The sequence below is a fragment of the Pinus tabuliformis genome, chromosome 6 (assembly GCF_031772625.1).
Source record: "Pinus tabuliformis cultivar Carrire ecotype Pingquan chromosome 6, CPIR1, whole genome shotgun sequence".
Taxonomy (NCBI): Eukaryota; Viridiplantae; Streptophyta; class Pinopsida; order Pinales; family Pinaceae; genus Pinus; species Pinus tabuliformis.
Genome location: NC_142292.1, coordinates 1,569,841,184 through 1,569,860,707, shown reverse-complemented (window position 1 = coordinate 1,569,860,707; position 19,524 = coordinate 1,569,841,184). Strand labels below are relative to the sequence as shown.

At 40.5% G+C, this 19,524-nt stretch overlaps 1 protein-coding gene across 1 annotated transcript; it reads left to right on the top strand.

The window, feature by feature from the left end:
- Positions 1-9,897: 9,897 nt before the first annotated feature.
- LOC149264774 (putative disease resistance RPP8-like protein 4) lies at positions 9,898-19,120 on the top strand. The gene is made up of 2 exons (XM_089400789.1): positions 9,898-10,729; positions 17,166-19,120. Exons 1-2 carry the CDS (start codon positions 9,898-9,900, stop codon positions 19,118-19,120), a joined length of 2,787 nt encoding a protein of 928 aa, XP_089256915.1.
- Positions 19,121-19,524: the final 404 nt, after the last annotated feature.

The following is a 19,524-nucleotide window of genomic DNA, read 5'->3' as shown; positions in this document are numbered from 1 at the left end:
GCCTCCAGGCCATACACCAATTGGAATGGTGTGAACCCAGTGGCGTTTTTTACCGAGGTTCGGTAAGCCCATAGTGCTGAGTACAGGATTAGATGCCATCTTCTTTTATGAACCCCGATCATCCTTTGCAACATACGCTTCAGGACCTTGTTGATTGCCTCAACTTGTCCGTTGGCTTGTGGATAATACGGAGTAGAGCTGTCGTGAGATAGCCCTAATTTGGCAGCTAATTTGATCATCATGTGATTGCGAAAATGCGATCCATGATCTGTCACTATAGCTTGCGGTACGCCGAACCTGGCGACTACATGATTGAAAATGAAAAGGGCAGCTGTTTCACCAGTGTTATCCAATGTAGGCATCGCCTCGGCCCATTTGGTAAAATAGTCAACAGCGACTATAATATACCCATGCCCCCGGTCGAGGTGGGGTTACATTGCATGAAATCGATGCCCCACTTGGCGAAGGGCCCACCAGCAACTATCGGCTGTAAGGGTGCGGGTGGTCTTCTGGTTTTGCTATCAAAGATCTGACATGCATGGCAACTTCTGACAGCTATTATGCAATCTTTAAACATAGTTGGCCAGAAATATCCTGCTCGTAAGATTCTTTGTGCTGTCGCATATCCAGATTGATGCCCCCCGCACGCGCCTGAATGACAATCATTCAGGGCTTTTTCGGCCTCCTCATGGGTAAGGCACCTCCTCAGAACCGTATCGATGCCACGATGGTAAAGTGTATCACCGACGATCATGTAGTCTTTTGATTGGTATCGTATACGTTTTCGTTCCGAGTGTGAGGTATTAGGCCTAAATTTTGGGTTTGGAGATAAACAATGATGTCTCCATACCACTCATCGCTTACTGATATCAGAATCAAATTTTCATCCACGATTGACTCTTCTGATGTATCATCGTTGGACGACGATGGGAGATCGCATAATAATTCCGCGAAAACTAGGGCTTTCTTCAATTTGGATTTTACAAAATCTAAATCAAACTCTTGAAGGATGGCTATCCATTTTGAATATTTGCCCCCAAGCAACTGTCGCGACAATATATATGTCATGGGATTGCAATCTGACAAAACGGTAGTTTTCCTAAAGAGGACATAATGTCGAAACCTTTGAATCGCTTGAACAGCAGCAAGCGCTAGTTTTTCAACATAGGAATATTTACTTTCTGTGTCATTTAAGTTTTTACTTAAATAATAAATAGGATGTTCAATTCCATCGACTTCTTGCACTAAGACCATCGCAATGGTCGTATCTGCTGCAGCAATATACAGGTTAAAATCTCTTTGATAGTCCGGGGCGTACATTAATGATGCTCTTGCTAGACAATCTTTCAGAGCGTCAAAGGAAGCTTGCGCAACCTGGTCCCAGACAAAAGGTACATCCTTTTTCAAAAGACGAGTATAACCTTTGGCAAGTTCTGCGTAATTAGGAATGAACCTCCTCAGAAAGTTTGCTTTCCCTTGGAGTTTCTGAATCTGAAGGAAATTTGAAGGTGGAGGCAAATTAATGATTGCCTGAACCTTACAGGGGTCGAGACGAATCCCGTCCTTAGAAACTACAAATCCAAGTAAGCGACCAGAGCCGACGCAAAACACACACTTATGCGGATTGAGTCTTATCTTGTAATGTCGACAACGTAGAAATATTGCTCTCAAATGCCGCGGATGATCAGTCCGCTTCCGCGAATGAGCTGGAAGATCGTCGAGGTAAGGTTGAACGATGTTCTTGATGTCATGGAAGGCATAATTCATTGCCCTCTGAAACGTCGCCCCTGCGTTCTTTAAACCAAAGGGTAATTTTCGATAAGCGAATGTGCCCCACGGACAGATGAATGCAGTCTTAGACTGGTCCTGTGGGCGGATATTTATTTGATTATACCCGGAAAATCCATCCATAAATGAAAAGATTTCACATCCGGCGCATTCATCAATTATCTGGTCGATGAAGGGTGTAGGGTAGTTGTCCTTTGGACAAGCTTTGTTTACATCCCTATAGTCGACGCACACTCTTATCGTCCCTTGTTTTTTCATAACAGGGACAATATTCGATACCCAATCGGTTAGAGGAACCGGGTAGATGAATCCAGCATGGAGGAGTTTTTCAACTTCCGCCTTAATGGCAACGGATTTCTTCGGATGTACCTGCCGAAGCCGTTGTCTTACTGGTTTGACATCAGGATACATTTTAATTTCATGTTCAACTATGCTCGAGTCAATGCCTGGCATTTCATCATATGACCATGCAAAGACATCTCTAAATTCGCGAAAGAGAGCACTATATATTTCTAGTTCTGAAGGGGAACAACTTTTGCCGACATGAATATTCTCAACAACATCAGATTTTGTCGAGATATTTATGGCTATGGTCTCTTCAATATTGGATAGGTTTCTTTCTGAATCCACCGTATTTACAGTATTTGTTAGGAATTCAAACACTGAAGGGTGGTATAGGTCGTGATGAGTTTCTTCTTCACACTCTGGAAGAAGGGAACGATGGTGGTTATCATTCCATGGTGCCCCCTTAATCATCATTGATTGCAAGATTCCTTCGTCAGTCCCATGAACTTTTGACCATGGATCTAATGGGGTACCATATTCTTCGGACCTATCTACCCAAAAGCTTGACGAGCGTTCTTTTGGGCTCGCCTCCCATGCCAGTGGAGTCGCCAGTTTGTTGTGGGGAAAAGTATCCGATGCGGATGACACTAACCCTTTCTAAAGGTGACAGACTTTAGCAACAACTGAATGACAAAGTTTTCATGTTCATCTTTATGAAAGCACAAAGAGAATAGAAAGAGGATCAACCAACCTGGTGTCTTGCGCTTAGTCGATCCTTGTCCTTCTCGCTTTGTATCCCGTTCCCAGCTCTTTACTCTCCAAGCCGATCCAGCTACACACAGAATCTGCACAACAAAAGGGAGCAAACTACGAGATACAAGCAATCATAATTGAAGCATGGATTAGGTTGCATCAAATATACATGTAAACACAAAAGCATCTATGTAAAACAAGTATATAGAAGAACATGCAAACTTTATTGATAGAAAGTAACAGGGTTCCAGAGGAAGTTACAACCAATGATGTTGGCCCCAATCCAGCAGCACCTCCTCGGCAGCAAGAACTCTCTTCTTCACCTCTAGTAAAACAATCATCCAATAATCCTGGCAGTATACCAACAGCACCTCCTTGCTTATACAAAATTCCAGCCTCTATAGACCTCATAGAAGAGCTCTATATATAGGAGAGAAGAGAAAAGGATGAGTCAGCTTGAGACTGACATGAAGCTGCCTTGTGTCCTCTCCATCTCCAGTTAATCTTCAGTTCCTGTGTCCACTTGGAGATCCTTGCTTACACATGGTGATCAAGTACCTCTTACTCATCACAGGGCGAATCTCATGACCCAAGTGTCAGTTTGGAAGCTTCCTGGGCAATTGACACCTTGCAGGAGGACTGTGCCACTTGGCCAATCTCGCCCAGCGCAGGTAGCCTTCATTGTTTTTGACTTCCAGCGCAGGTACAGAGTGGGACAGTTGCAATACAGCGCAAAAGCTCAGTTAAGCAGCTGACATGATCCAAAATAAGCCTGTTCTGAAGTGTTTTCAGGTGGAGAACTGATTGGAAGTGCTGTTGATTGATGACCTTGTTCTTTTAGGGGTAAGAACAACATGTTTAGGGACTGAGGATCCCTGTAATTATCGACATTTCCTGCTCCTTGACGCGAGGCACAAAAATGTCTATAACAGTTGCCCCCTAAAGTATGAGGCCGTTAATCGGGTGAAATGCTTTAGCTAGAGGGTCCGAAGTTTGTTCCAGCGCTGAGGAGAGTGCCCTGTAATACAATACAATACAATACATTATCTTTCATTCATCATTATTCTCATGATCTAGCTGAGGCGGGTATTCCCATGCTCAGCTTTCTATAAATACATTTTGGTACATATGACAGACGATCGTCTGAAGACAAACTGATAATCTTCCGCTAAAATTATCATCCTTTGAGGAGGATGATCATCTGCTGCAATGATGTACATGGCAAATGCTTTTATATTTCCTGAATATATATCACAGCCCGGATGGATGAAACTAGATCCGGGGTCTTCAAACTCGTTCGATCTTCACTCTAAGTACAAGTCGATCCATGTGAGAATTACGCTGAAGTCGAACATGGAAAGACATCGCTTGATTACCGGTCAATAATGAAAACCGTTAACAAGCACGAGAGGAATCACCAATAATGACGATGACCCTCAAGGTACGGCAGTACAATTCACGTGGCGTGAATAAAGGACTTGGCGTCGAACGCCACGCAAAATCTTCTGGTCGAAGGTCATTGATGTATACCTGTCGCCGGAAGTGAGAAACTTGCCATTGAGGCATGCAAGCTTCAAAGTACTGATGGGGGTGTTCCTAGATCGACTTCTTGGATAATGAGCTGAAGTCGACAAGAAGCGATCCGTCAAAGGAGGGCCTTAATGAATCCCACATCAATGACACGGAACGGAGCTAATGATTTAGTGGAGGTGGAAACAAACTGTGACATATGATTCAGGGTGGCGATCATGAAATGGATGAAGGAAAATGTATGGTAGCGGATGGGACACGGTTGACACTTTCTGAATGACCCCTCTTGAACATATAACGACACTGATGTGATGGATCGGTAGCATTACCCCAAATGGATGGTGTGGCGAGGACCATGGTGATGAAACCGGTGAATGAGACAACCCAACCCGATGTGATACGGAAAAAAAGTGTCATGTTCAAGAGCGACTTGCTACCTCTAAACTTTGATGTTCTCCCAATTTTTCCCCAGTCATTTCTGACCAGTACCTCTTTATTTTTGTCAAGCTTGAGGAGGATAACATATGCTTGTTCTATAACCTGCCCTTCGGGCAAGCCCATCGCTAAGATTTAACGAGCCTAGCGATAGGGAAACTCGTTCTCGTCTAGAAACAAGTACGAATAGAAACAAGTTTTACAACTGGAGAAAAAGTCTCATGAAAGTCAATACCTTCAACCTGAGAATACCCTTTTGCTACCAGTCTCGCTTTATACCTTTCGATACTTCCATCAACTTTCCATTTCAGCTTGAAGACCCATTTACATCCAACAACACTTCTCCCTTCACAAAGCTCTACAACATCCAATATATTGTTCTTGGCTAAGGAGTCCATTTCTTCTTCCATAGCCATTTTCCATTTCTCGCTATCTGTATCATCTAATGCTTCCTGATAACAAGAAGGTTCCCCATCTTCAGTAATCAAAGAAAAAGATGAAGCAGAATCTTCATACCTTTTGGGAGTTTTCCTTTCCCTTGTAGACCTTCTCAGAGCGACTGGTTGCTGAACTGGTTCAGAAATTTGCACTGGTTCAGGAGCTTCAACGGCTTCCTTTGTGTCTTCAACACCTTTTTCTCCAGAAGTCTCTCCTTCCTTTCGACTGCCACCGAAAGGTCTAGCCTCCAACTGAACTTGTTGATTCGGTGATACCTGTTCCTGTTCAATTATTTCAACATTTGATTTTAACAGAGAGGATTCATCAAATGTTACATCTCTACTAATGACTATCTTCCGCAATGTAGGATTCCACAACCTATATCCTTTCACTGCATAGTCATACCCAACAAAGACATAACATTTCGACTTTGGATCTAATTTTGAACATTGATTTTTCGGAATGAGAGAATAAGCATCACAGCCAAATATCCTGAAATGTGAATAGTCACAAGACTGACCTGTCTAAACTTTTTCAGGAATTTTACAAGCAATTGCTACTGAAGGTGATCTGTTAACTAAATAACAAGCAGTAGATACTGCTTCTGCCCACAACTCCTTTTGCAAGTTAGCATCGCTGATCATGCTTCTGGCTCTTTCCATAAGAGTCTGATTCATATGCTCAGCAACACCATTTTGCTGAGAAGTATAAACAACAGTTTTGTGTCTAACAATTCCCTCATCCTTACAGTACTGTTCAAATTCAACTGAAGTGAACTCACCACCATTGTCAGTTCTTAAACATTTAATAGATTTGCTTGTTCTTTTCTCTACCATTACTTTAAATTGTTTAAAGACATTTAATACATCAACTTTCCTTTTTAGCATATAGATCCAAACTTTACGAGAGTAATCATCAATAAACGTTAAAAAATACAATGCACCTCCATATGATAGAACAGGGGATGGTCCCCACATATCAGAATGAATATAGTCTAAAACATCTTTACTATTATGATTTCCAACTTTAAATCTCTGTTTACACTGTTTTCCATACACACAATGTTTACAGAAATCTAACTTCAAGGATTTCAGATCGGGAAGAGATTTACGTTTCATCAGTATCTGAAGACCTTTCTCGCTCATATGACCCAATCGCTGATGCCATAGACGAGTACCTGCTTCTTCCTTTTTTGATGCAACTGCTGCTTCACTGACCTGAGTACTTCCTTTTAACCTGTAAAGATTTCCGACCTTTTCTGCCTTCATAACCACAAGGGCTCCTTTAAAGACTTTCAAGACGCCATCCCGACTTGTAAACTTATAACCATCTGAATCCAACACTCCCAAAGAAATCAAATTTTTCTTCAAATCAGGTACATGTCTAACACTGTGTTATCATACATCTTAATCCTGATATCTCCCATCCCAAGAGTCTGACATGACACATTGTTACCCATAAACACAGAACTACCATTTACATTTTTATATGAAGTAAACCAATTTCTATGTGGGCACATGTGATGCGAAGCACCAGAGTCTAACAGCCAGCTATCAAAACCCTGAGAGACATTACATTCAGGTGAAGTTTCATCTATCATACATAATTCTTCAGCAGATAAAACTTCGTATATCATACCTGAATCGACCTGATTCTCTTCCTTCTTCGGGTTTTCGGATTCCTTTCGTTTCCAATAGTCCTTCTTCAAGTGTCCAATTTTACCGCAGTTCCAACATTTTGCCTTACACTTCTTGCCCTTCGATTTCAACCTGGAAGACCCCCTTGGTTTTTCTCCTCTTTCCTTTGAGCATCCTCTAGGGACCATCGCTTCTAATGCAGCTGTTTCAGTGCTGGATTTCCTTCGTACTTCTTTAGACAGGAGAGCTCCCATGACTGATTCAAACTTCAAAGTATCAGCAGTGCTCAAGCTGATTGAAGTTACGAAGTGATCCCACGATTCAGGCAGAGAACACAACAAGGTTATGGCTTTATCTTCTTCCTGTATTTTGCCTTCCATATCTGTTAATTGACATATTAGTGTATTAAAAACATTCAAATGTTCTGCAACGTTTGAACCTTCTTTCATTCGAAGACTATATAACTGTCTTTTCAGATAAATTATGTTGGTTAATGAATTTGTCATATAGAGTTTTTCAAGTTTTTCCCACAATCCTGACGCTGTATTCTCTTCAACAATGTTGAAGAGAACTTCATCCACTAGGCATAAGCAGATGGTACTGAGAGCTCGGGCATCGAAGTCCTCCCAGTCTGAAGTAGTCATGGTTGCAGGTTTCTTAGTTGCCCCATCCAGTTCCTTGTGCAACCCTTGTTGCACAAGCAAATCCCTAACCTTCAGTTTCCAAAGAGAAAAATTTCTCTTTTCGGTGAATTTCTCCACCTCGAATTTTGCATTCGACATCTTGTCCATTTTTCTAGGATTTCAATCTTTAGTCCTTAAACTAGGGTTTTCCCTTTTCAGAAAAATAATCTGCCTTTGAACTAGAGTTTATATTTGTCTTTCAAAAAATAATAACCTTTCTTTATTTACAAACCCTTTCTTACAACTCCCTTTGTTATTCAAACAAACAAAGAAACCATTCCTTCCTTCTTCTTTTTTCTCTAATATTTGTATAAAAAACCACCCTTAAAAAAAAACTTGACTTGATTTCAATCTGATGTCCTTCCTTAAAAAAAAAAATTATGTTGAAAATAAAAATTCTGGAAACCTGATCAATACCCGGATTTAACAGCAACTTGATTTAGCCTCCAGAACCTCGCGCCTCTCCACTTCACGCAGGTCACACGGCTCCTTCACGCAGCAAAGAAACGCCTCACACAGGTCTCAGAGAGGTCACCTTTCACGCAAGTCTTCAGCCTCACGCAGGTCTTTTCTCAAGCAAGTCTTCACACAGTCACGCAGGTCTTTCACACAGGCAATCATTCAACTCGCACTGCAGGTTCTCATTCGCTCGCCTTTTTTTAATACGCAGCAATCTGGCTCTTCACGCAGGGACAACACGTCTTCACACGGCTTCTCACGCAGGGACAGGCTCTTTCATGAAAAAAACGCCTCACGCAGGTTTCACGCTTCACGCAGGGACAACATCTCAACTGCTCCAACCGTTCGATAGCCACCAATCGATAGCTCCTCCTTGTCACGCAACGCACAGAGGTTCACGCATGGACAGCTCCTCAACTGCTCCAACCGTTCGACAGCCACCATGCCTTTTCTTCAACGCACAGCCGCTTTTCCTTCAACACCCACGCTCACCGCACCAATCGCTTGGCCCTCGGAGCTCTGATACCACTTGTTGCATTAATATGGGAAATAATGAAAAAAAGAAACTAAACACAATCGGTTGTACATTTACCAAGACAAGAAACTGAATTCACACACACAAATAGATACTCAGGATTTACGTGGTAAAACCTCAACAATGTGTCAAGGAAACATCCACGGGGCAAGGGATTGGAATTTATTATTCAAAAATGATTCTCCTCACTTATACATTCCATGGGCATTCACCAGTTTTATATCATCGACCTCCGTTACATAACTGACAATTCGGTATAAAACTGACTAATTACATTTTACCCAAAATTAGTTATTCGTTATCAAACTAACAATTTTACGATTTAATAAACTTGGTGTTGATGCGTCACAAGTTTTACAGTGTGAAAGTTGAATTACATGCAATATTTCAGTCTCAGCCAGAAAAGTATAACTTTTACTGTTCCAAGTCGTTTTACAGTGTGAAAGTTGAATTACATGCAATATTTCAGTCTCAGCCAGAAAAGTATAACTTTTACTGTTCCAAGTCGTTTGGTTAGTACGCTCGAGGAGGGAGAAAACACCACTTTGATTATGGAAGAGTCTCCCTTTTCACAATCATGGCGGTCCATTCTTGGCCTACAAGCCCTTGACTGCCAAGAACTTCAGCAACACGCAATGCATGAATTAAAGTCAATTAATGAAGCAAACCAGGACCATACAATGCGTGTCTCACCTTTAATGTTAAACTATAGATCCACGAAAATATATTTCATTCACATTCATAAGGCTTATCTAGAATTTTTAAGGTACTTGAAATTATTTTCATAAAATTTGTTAATTTCAAATAATTTTGACAAATTTTATGACCATAATTTTCATTAATGTGTGCTCTTTAGACTACCCACTTCCCACCATCTAGACCACCTAAACCCGATAATCATTTCCAAAAATTTCTACCAAATTTTATAATAATTTGGCCAGATTTCCATTATTTTGCAAGCTAATTTGTTTGCTCTACGCTAATTTGTCACCCTCCCTGTCATGGTTACGCTTCTGCTGTTGACCAACTCTGAATGCAGAACAGAAGTTTAAAGATTAACCGAAAAGTTTCGCAATGACTACGTTGGGCGACTATAAATATGCAATGCTTTGTTCATAATTATGTATGGAGATAATAGTTAAAAAAATCTGTGCCCACAATTTCTGGTTCATAATTATGTATGGAGATAATAGTTACAAAAAGCTGTGCCCACAATTTCTGGTTACCTTCCTAACAGGGTTTCCTGTTGTGTTTGTAACTTCGTAATATTCAATATTAAGTCTCAGCCGTCCTGTTTTTGGAGTTTGTTTTTTCGATATATTAACAAGTTGATTTCATGAATTGCAATCATATCATGGGTGATCCTGGTTTCGTATCTGGATTTATTGGTGCAGGCATAGACTTGACTATCCACCAAATTCTTCAACACATTAACATTGCCCTCCGTTGCAGGAAAGAATTGTCAAATCTGAAAGATCTTATAAGGAGAATTGAGCCGATTATGAAGGAGATCCAGCACCACCGGCTGGATTTGAATACGAAAAAATTCCCCAATAAGTTGGGAACTTCAGCTGTTAATGTATGGCTCAAGAAATTGGATACGCTTCTCCGAGAAGCATCAGCAATGTCGCATCAATGCGCACGCACAATACCCAGGTACGATGTGATTTCTCGTTATAAAACGAGTAGAAGGATTACTCGTTTGATTTCAGATATCACACGTCATCTCCAATTGGTTCCTCTGATTAGCTTGGCCCAAACTCAGGAGTTCCAACTGAGATTTGCAGGAATCGAAGAGCAGTGTACTTCTTCGGCTTTGGTCACTGCTTCTTTAACCACAACCCAACCTGATGCTTCAAGGGGTTTCTTCATCAATGAGCCTCTCATAGTGGGGCAAAACAATGCTTTTATGACACTAGAGAAGTTAGTGATCGAGGCAGAGGCCTACTCTCCGTTTTCGCGCATTGGCGTGCTCGGCAAAGGTGGTTCCGGCAAAACTCTCCTCCTCAAGACTGTGTTCAATAGCAAGAAGGTGAGGGATTTCTTTTGCGATGGATTATTGCTTTGGCTCACTGTTACTCAGTCTCCATCTTTTACAAGTCTCAGGAATCAACTCTTTTCACAAATAGCAGCTCCAGATGAAAAAAATATGAATCAAGAGGCCTTAAAAATATGGTTATATGAGAGTATGCAGGGCAAAAGGTTTATCTTGTTCCTAGATGATTGTTGAAATCGTAATTTCAACGCAGCTGGAAACATTGCCAGAAACCGGTCAACAAACCCGCCGGAGAGTTCTCAGGTCGCTTTCCGTCAAAGGGATTTTCCGTATGTTTGAACCCGAGAAATTTTGGAGCTGACGCGTGGTTCACCCCTGACGTAAGCCAACGTAATTTTCTCGGGTGGTAAAGCTCTCCAACAAAGTGCCTTCCGATATCGTTATCCACCGTCGGATCTGCTCCACCTTTTTCATCCGTTGATTGTCCGAAGCTACTCCAAACCTGCATACGGCAAAAATTAAATATTGCGTGAAGTAAATCTAAGTTTTGGTTGACCATGCATTTTAATTAATGAAACGTCATAGTGGTAGGTAGAATATTGAAGAGCACGTAAGTTTTTTATGGAAAAGGTATGGTGCATTTAAACATAGGTATGGGCACGTTTTAATAGATGTCTATGTTGTTTTTACGGCATGTATTAAAAAATACAAAAATCGTATGTAATATGTTCATGTTTGTGTGTTGACTTATTATCATATGTATGGCACACGGGAGGTAAAAAAAAGACAATGTGTGTTCGCAGCAGCGAGAGAGAACCAGTGGATGTATGCACAGCAGTGCACACGATATACTTGGTAATGTTTTGTGTGGCATTTTGAAAAACAGAGGAGTAAGAAAAACCATGTGTGGTTTTGCACAGCAGTGCATAAAGAAAATGGTGGAGCGAATTTTTGTAAGCCTGTGTAAATTTTTTTTACAGCAGTAAACTTATGTAAACTTTTATTACAGCAGTAAGTTGTTTTTCAAAGCAGTGAATATAAAAAGGATTTTACAGTGGTAAATCCCTCTCAGTAAAAGAGGATGAAGTTTGTATCAGTTTTTAATGAATAGAATGTTCTTATGGTGGTGAAATACTCTGTTCCCCAGTAATTTTTTTTAAGCTTCCCTGTGCACAAAAAGATCCTGTGGAGGTAAAACAGAGCATTGCCTCTGTGTGTTTGAATCTTGGTTTTTGGTATTTTTCCCATCTAAAATACCCAACAGTGGTATCAGAGCGGGCTCAGGCTCTTTAAAAAAGTTAAAGAAGCTGAAGGGAGAAGGTTGTTGCTGCAGCAAAACTTCTCAGGCAGACAGAAGACTCAGACAACGAAGGGTTCAGGTATTTCTCAAAGTTTTTTCTTTGTGTTGCTGCTGAAAGAAACAGTAAGTTTTTTTAAAAAATACACAGTCAAGGAATGGCTAGCACAAGCACTGGTATGGGTATGTTTAATACCCAGCTCCCACAGTTTAATGGGAAGAACTATGACTACTGGTCAATAACTATGAAAGCCTTGCTTGCTTCCCAAGACTTATGGGAAGTAGTTGAAGATGGTTTTGAAGAACCAGCAGATGAAACTGAGTTCAATGCATTAACTCAGGGAGAGAAGGATCTGCTGAAGAGCAATAGGAAGAAGGATTCAAAAGCCCGTGTGTTGTTGTATCTAGCAGTAGACCAGAGTATATTTCCAAGGCTAGCAGCAGCTAAGACAACAAATGAATCATGGGAAACCCTTAAGATAGCCTATCAAGGCATGGAGAAAGTGAAGACAGCAAAACTACAATTGCTGAGAAAGGATTTTGAAAACTTGAGCATGAAGGAGTCAGATAACATTGACTCATTCTTCACTCATGTGATTGGTGTAATCACACAAATGAGAACTCATGGAGAGACCATTGAAGATAGAAGGATTGTGGAGAAAATATTGAGGGTCTTACCCTCAAGGTTTGATGCCATAGTTACCACCATTGAAGAGACAAAGGATCTCTCAAACTATTCAGTTGATGAGCTACATGCATCACTGATAACACATGAGCAGAGGTTGAGTAGGAATGAAAACTCATCTCTTGAGCAAGCCTTCAAGACCTAGATGTCCTTTGGAAGAGGAAGAGGTCAAGGAAGAGGAAACCGAAGAGGAAGAGGCAGAAGCCAGAACAGAGGTGGAAGGAACAGCCCATCAAATGCACAAGGAAGAGGCATCAATCCAAATCAGAACCAAGGTCAAGGCAGCAGCCAACAAAGAGATCAGTATCAGGCTCAAGGACAAAGGTATGATAAATCTAATGTTCAATGCTATTATTGCAAAAAGTATGGACATTATGCTAGTGATTGTAGAAAGAAACAACATGATAAGAACAGTAGACAAAATGCAAATGTTACAAGAGAAAACAACAGTCAAAATAATGTGTTGTTAGCTTGTAACATGGCTGAAACACATAGTGAGGACATATGGTTTTTAGACTCAGGTTGTAGCAACCATATGACAGGGAATATAGCCCTCTTTTCAGCCTTAAATCAGAATTTGAAATCAGAGGTCACACTAGGAACTGATAGCAAAGTCTCTGTTATGGGAAAAGGGGAAGTAAAAATATTTACAAAACAAGGAGAAAGGAAAACCATAGCAGATGTCTACTATGTCCCCGGAATGAGATGTAACCTCTTGAGTGTTGGACAGCTTGTCCAAAAGGGTTACAATGTTTACTTTGTAAATGATGTGTGCACCATCATGGATATACCACCCAGCAAAAGATGCATTGCTGAAGTGAAGATGACAAGGAACAGGATGTTCCCTCTCTGGATCAGGGCGGACTTGAAGAACAAGAAGGAAATGGCAACAATCACCCAAGAGGCCTTCCAAAGCGTGCCAAAGGATGAAAATTGGTTATGGCACTTGAGATTTGGACATCTCAATTTTGGACGTCTAAACTTATTGAGCAGAAAAGGAATGGTAATAGGATTACCATTGATAGAGAAACCGGACAGCCTATGTGAAGGTTGCATTTTGGGAAAACAACACAGAGAAAGTTTTCCATCAGGGAAAAGCATAAGGGCAAAGACACCCTTAGAGATTATCCACTCAGATTTGTGTGGACCAATGCAAGCTCCATCATTAGCTGGCAGCCTATATTTCCTAACATTCATTGATGACTTTACAAGAAAAACTTGGATATATTTCCTTAAAAACAAAAGTGAAGTGTTTGAGAAATTCCAAAATTTCAAAGCACTTGTGGAGAACCAAAGCGGGCTGCACATAAAAGTATTGAGAACTGATAGAGGAGGTGAGTATATCTCAAATGAATTCCTAAAGTTTTGTAGAGAAAATGGAATACATAAACAGTTCAAAACTCGGTACACCCCACAGCAAAATGGAGTTGCTGAAAGGAAAAACAGAACCATCATGGAGATGGCAAGGAGCATGTTGAAGGCAAAGCATTTGCCAAATGAGTATTGGGCTGAAGCTGTACATTGTGCAGTTTATATATTGAACAGGTGTCCTACAAAAGCAGTCTTAAACAAAGTGCCAGAAGAGGCATGGAGTGGGAGAAAGCAAGGAGTCACCCACATGAGAGTTTTTGGGTGTGTGGCCTATGCACACATTCCGGATCAGCTAAGGAGGAAGTTGGACAGCAAAGGGGAGAAGTGTATCCTTGTTGGATACAATGATGAATCCAAAGCCTACAGGCTGTACATCCCATCTACCAAGAAGTTCTTTGTCAGCAGGGATGTTCAATTCATTGAAGAGGAAGCTTGGGATGGAAGCATAGAGAAAACAGTGAATGTCAAGAACTGTTTGTCTCATGATGAAGATGAAGAGGAGGTGGCTGAAATGCATCCCCAAACAGCAGTGCCAACACAAGGACAGCAAGGGACACCAGTGAGGATAAATGAAAGTGCTTCTCCAAGCACACCACAAGGAGGAAATTCAAGTGCATCTTCAAGCACTTGCACACCAAGTGAAAGAGGTAAGAAATTTAGAAATCTAAGTGACATTTATGATGAAGGAATGAATTCTTTGTTTGCCTTGTATTGTCATGTTGATGATCCTATTCATTTCGAAGATGCAATCAAAGATAAGAAATGGATAGAAGCTATGGATGAGGAGATGAATGCCATAGAGAGAAACAAAACATGGGATTTGGTTGCGCTACCAAAAGGCAAAGAAGTCATTGGTGTGAAATGGGTCTACAAGACCAAGAGCAATGCTGAAGGCAAGATTGAAAGGCATAAAGCAAGGCTGGTTGTTAAAGGCTACAAGCAGCAGTATGGAAGAGATTATGAGGAGACTTTCGCCCCGGTTGCAAGAATGGAAACCGTGAGAGCGGTGTTGTCCATAGCAGCACAAAACAAATGGAAAGTCTACCAAATGGACGTGAAGTCAGCATTCCTAAATGGAGTGTTAAAAGAAGAGGTGTACATTGAACAACCTCTAGGCTATGAGAAGAAAGGTGAAGAGCACAAAGTGTGAAAATTGAAGAAAGCTCTTTATGGGCTGAAGCAAGCGCCAAGAGCATGGTACAGCAGGATAGATTCATATCTATTGGATAATGAATTTGACAAATGTGAAGGAGAACTCACAGTCTACATCAAGGAAAAGGATGGTAAAATTTTAATTGTTGTCTTGTATGTAGATGATGTTATTTTCACTGGAAATGATATTTATCTTATTGAGAATTTTAAATCAGTCATGAAGGATGAATTTGAAATGACTGACATGGGTTTGTTGAGATACTTCTTAGGCATAGAAGTAGATCAAAATGAAAAAGGAATTTTTATATCTCAAGCAAGATATGTAAATCAAGTTTTGGGCAGATTTAACATGCAAGAATGCAAGGCAGCCATCACTCCCACAGTGATGGGATTAAAACTCAGGAGAGAGGATAGCAGCAAGGATTTTGATCCTAGCTTGTATAAAAGCATTGTAGGCAGCCTTATGTATTTAACAGCAACTAGGCCTGATTTAATGTATGCTGTTAGTTTGATTTCCAGATTTATGGAGAGGCCAAAGGAGGTACATTGGTAGGCAGCAAAGAGAATTTTAAGGTATGTCAAAGGTACCAAAATGTTTGGAATTTTATATAATGTCTCAGAACATTCAGATTTGGTTGGATACACTGACAGTGATTGGGCTGGAAGTGTAGATGATCGGAAAAGCACTTCCGGTTATGTGTTTCATATGGGTTCAGGAGCCATTTCATGGGCTTCTAAGAAGCAGTCCATTGTAGCATTGTCTACAGCAGAGGCTGAATATGTGGCAGCTACAGCAGCAGCATGTCAAGCAGTGTGGATGAGAAGAATGTTGAGAAGCTTAGGCCAAGAGCAGGCAAAAGCGACAATGATTTTTTGTGACAATAGCTCAGCTATTGCATTGTCAAAGAATTCAGTGTTTCATAAGAGAACGAAACACATTGATACAAGGTTTCACTACATCAGAGAATTGGTGAACAATGGAGAAATTGTCCTAGAACATTGCAGGACTCAAGAACAGGTAGCAGACATCTTGACAAAGCCATTGGATCAGAAGAGCTTTGAATTTTTGAGGAAGTGTCTCGGTATGACTGAATGCCCAGCAGTTGAAATTAAAGGGGAGTGTTGAAATCGTAATTTCAACGCAGCTGGAAACATTGCCAGAAACCGGTCAACAAACCCGCCAGAGAGTTCTTGGGTCGCTTTCCGTCAAAGGGATTTTCCGTATGTTTGAACCCGAGAAATTTTGGAGCTGACGCGTGGTTCACCCCTGACGTAAGCCAACGTAATTTTCTCGGGTGGTAAAGCTCTGCAACAAAGTGCCTTCCGATATCGTTATCCACCGTCGGATCTGCTCCACCTTTTTCATCCGTTGATTGTCCGAAGCTGCTCCAAACCTGCATACGGCAAAAATTAAATATTGCGTGAAGTAAATCTAAGTTTTGGTTGACCATGCGTTTTAATTAATGAAACGTCATAGTGGTAGGTAGAATATTGAAGAGCACGTAAGTTTTTTATGGAAAAGGTATGGTGCATTTAAACATAGGTATGGGCACGTTTTAATAGATGTCTATGTTGTTTTTACGGCATGTATTAAAAAATACAAAAATCGTATGTAATATGTTCATGTTTGTGTGTTGACTTATTATCATATGTATGGCACACGGGAGGTAAAAAAAAGACAATGTGTGTTCGCAGCAGCGAGAGAGAACCAGTGGATGTATGCACAGCAGTGCACACGATATACTTGGTAATGTTTTGTGTGGCATTTTGAAAAACAGAGGAGTAAGAAAAACCATGTGTGGTTTTGCACAACAGTGCATAAAGAAAATGGTGGAGCGAATTTTTGTAAGCCTGTGTAATTTTTTTTTACAGCAGTAAACTTATGTAAACTTTTATTACAGCAGTAAGTTGTTTTTCACAGCAGTGAATATAAAAAGGATTTTACAGTGGTAAATCCCTCTCAGTAAAAGAGGATGAAGTTTCTATCAGTTTTTAATGAATAGAATGTTCTTATGGTGGTGAAATACTCTGTTCCCCAGTAATTTTTTTTAAGCTTCCCTGTGCACAAAAAGATCCTGTGGAGGTAAAACAGAGCATTGCCTCTGTGTGTTTGAATCTTAGTTTTTGGTATTTTTCCATCTAAAATACCCAACAATGATGTGTGGGAGGAGGGCTCCAAATTGCTAGAGGAATTGGGTCTACTCCGGCTAACAGAGCACTCCAATTCCAAAGTTGTTGTGAGCTCAAGAAATCACAGAGTACTAAGAGAGATGGGAGTTACTGCAGATTCTTCCACATTGATAACAATGGCAGATTTGATGGAACATGATAGTTGGAAGTTATTTACTTATCATGTTTTTCCATACCATAATGGAAATCTGCCAACAAACATCGAGGAAGGAAGAGCGAAGGTTGTGTGTGCAAAGTGTGGAGGGCTTCCCCTGGCAATCAAAGCAGTGGGGAGGGCAATGGCAGGCATTATTGATGCACAAGAGTGGGACTTGGCAGTCCAGAGGCTGTCAAACCCCAACAACAAAAACCATCAAGCTATCTATGATTGCCTAAGGTTGAGTTATGATGCGCTAGGCAATTACAATGTCAATCTGCAATTATGCTTTCTTTACTTAGCTGCTGCCTTTCCAGAAGACCAAATCATTTATGCAGAGGGCCTGACTTGGTTGTGGATCGGAGAAGGGTTTCTGCAAGATGAAGCTGATCACGACCCATTCGAGATTGGGAAAATATATGTCAATATTTTAGCCGATCGTTGCTTGATTGAACCCACTGTGAGGGATATTGATGGGCGAGTACTGTATTTCAGGATGCACGACATTATGCGTGGGTTGGCCATACAAATTGCTGAACAGGAAGAAAGCTTCTACTGTGGCGTAGGCAAGCGTTTGACAAGGCTGGATGAAAATGAATGTTTAGGACGCACTCGCATTTTGTTGAATCGCAACCAGTTGGCTTTGCTTCCCAACTCATTCAGAGCTCCAGAAATCTACACGTTGCTGTTGAATGGAAACAGAGATCTGAGAGAAATTCCTACAAGGATGATTCACAGTATGATCTCTCTCAAGGTTCTGGATTTGAGTGCGACATCCATCCAATCATTGCCAGAGAGTGTGGGGTGTTTGAAACAACTTGTCTGCTTAAGATTAGTGGGTGTGCCGATCAAAAAGTTACCTGCAGCAATTACAAATCTTGCAACTCTCCAAGTTCTGGATCTTTTTCAGTCTGCAATTACGGAATTACCATCTGGCATTCACAGGTTGAGATCCCTAACTTATTTAAGCCTTGCCAAATGTAAGGATTTGCAATGTCTACCATGCAGCATCTCAGGGCTCACTTCTTTGCAATACCTTTATATTACCAGTATTGTGTGGACGAAACCTGAACGCCACAAGGGTCAAAAGCAGGCTTGCATTCATGATCTGGGGAATTTAACAGGCCTACGAAAGTTACGCCTAGGAAACAATGGAGAAACAATTAGCGAGGGGACATTTGGGAGGATGACTCAAATGGAAATACTGGAATTGAATCTCACAATGGTGGCAGGTTTACCTAAAGACATTGTTAACATGTCAAGGTTGAAAATATTTTTCTTGCAGAGCTCTAACATAGTCAAAATGGAAAGCAAGTTTTGCCAACTTCAGAATTTAAACCATCTTAAATTATGGTATTGTGATCAGTTGGAAGAGCTCTCATATTTGCATAATCTCAAAAATCTAAAAAAACTAGATGTTATAAAGTGCCCTAGGTTAAAGAGGTTTTCTAAAGAATTTGGTGAGAAGGGGGCATTTCCTAGGCTGGAAGCATTTTCATTGGTTGAATTAGATGAATTAGAGGAATTGCCAGCAATAGAAGAATCTGTAATGCCTATGCTAAAAATATTCACCATGATGTTGTGTGAAGTAGTAAAATTGTTGCCAGAAAAATATTTTAGTCTTAGAAGGCTTAAAAAAATAAGAGTGTATGGTTGCTCAATGGTATTAGGGAATCTTGAAAAAGTAAAAGAGGAAGACAGAAATATGGAGTTGGTAACTATGTCTACAATCACTACAAAGAGCTTGTAAAAAGATATTGGCAAGTAAATAACTCTAAATATGGTGAATTTTGGTGGAGTGAATTTTATATATTCCTCCAAGATATTTATAGATATGGGTTATGATTAATCCATATTAGATCATTATATTTTTGTTATCTATCTTGACACTTTTACAGTGGAAAAATCAAGGAAATCAACTTACAAGAGAAATTTTAGTGGCAAGGCCCACTTTGAAGAAAAGGAGTCAAAAAGATTTTTGAGTCAAATTGAGGCATTGAAAAATGGTTTTTTGGAGGGAAATATTTTGTGCTTAAGCACCACTAGTGATATTCTACATGTTTTCAACAATGTGAGAATCTAATCAATTAGTGTTCATAAACAAAAGTAATGCCTCTCGGAAGTTGACCTACTATGTTCCACCACCATAATTCA

Coding starts and splice junctions, on each gene's coding strand:
- LOC149264774 (XM_089400789.1), top strand. CDS start 9,898: ATGGGTGATCCTGGTTTCGTATCTGGATTTATTGGTGCAGGCATAGAC. Junction 10,730..17,165: donor AAAAATATGGTTATATGAGA/GTATGCAGGGCA, acceptor TTTGAATCTTAG/TTTTTGGTATTTTTCCATCT.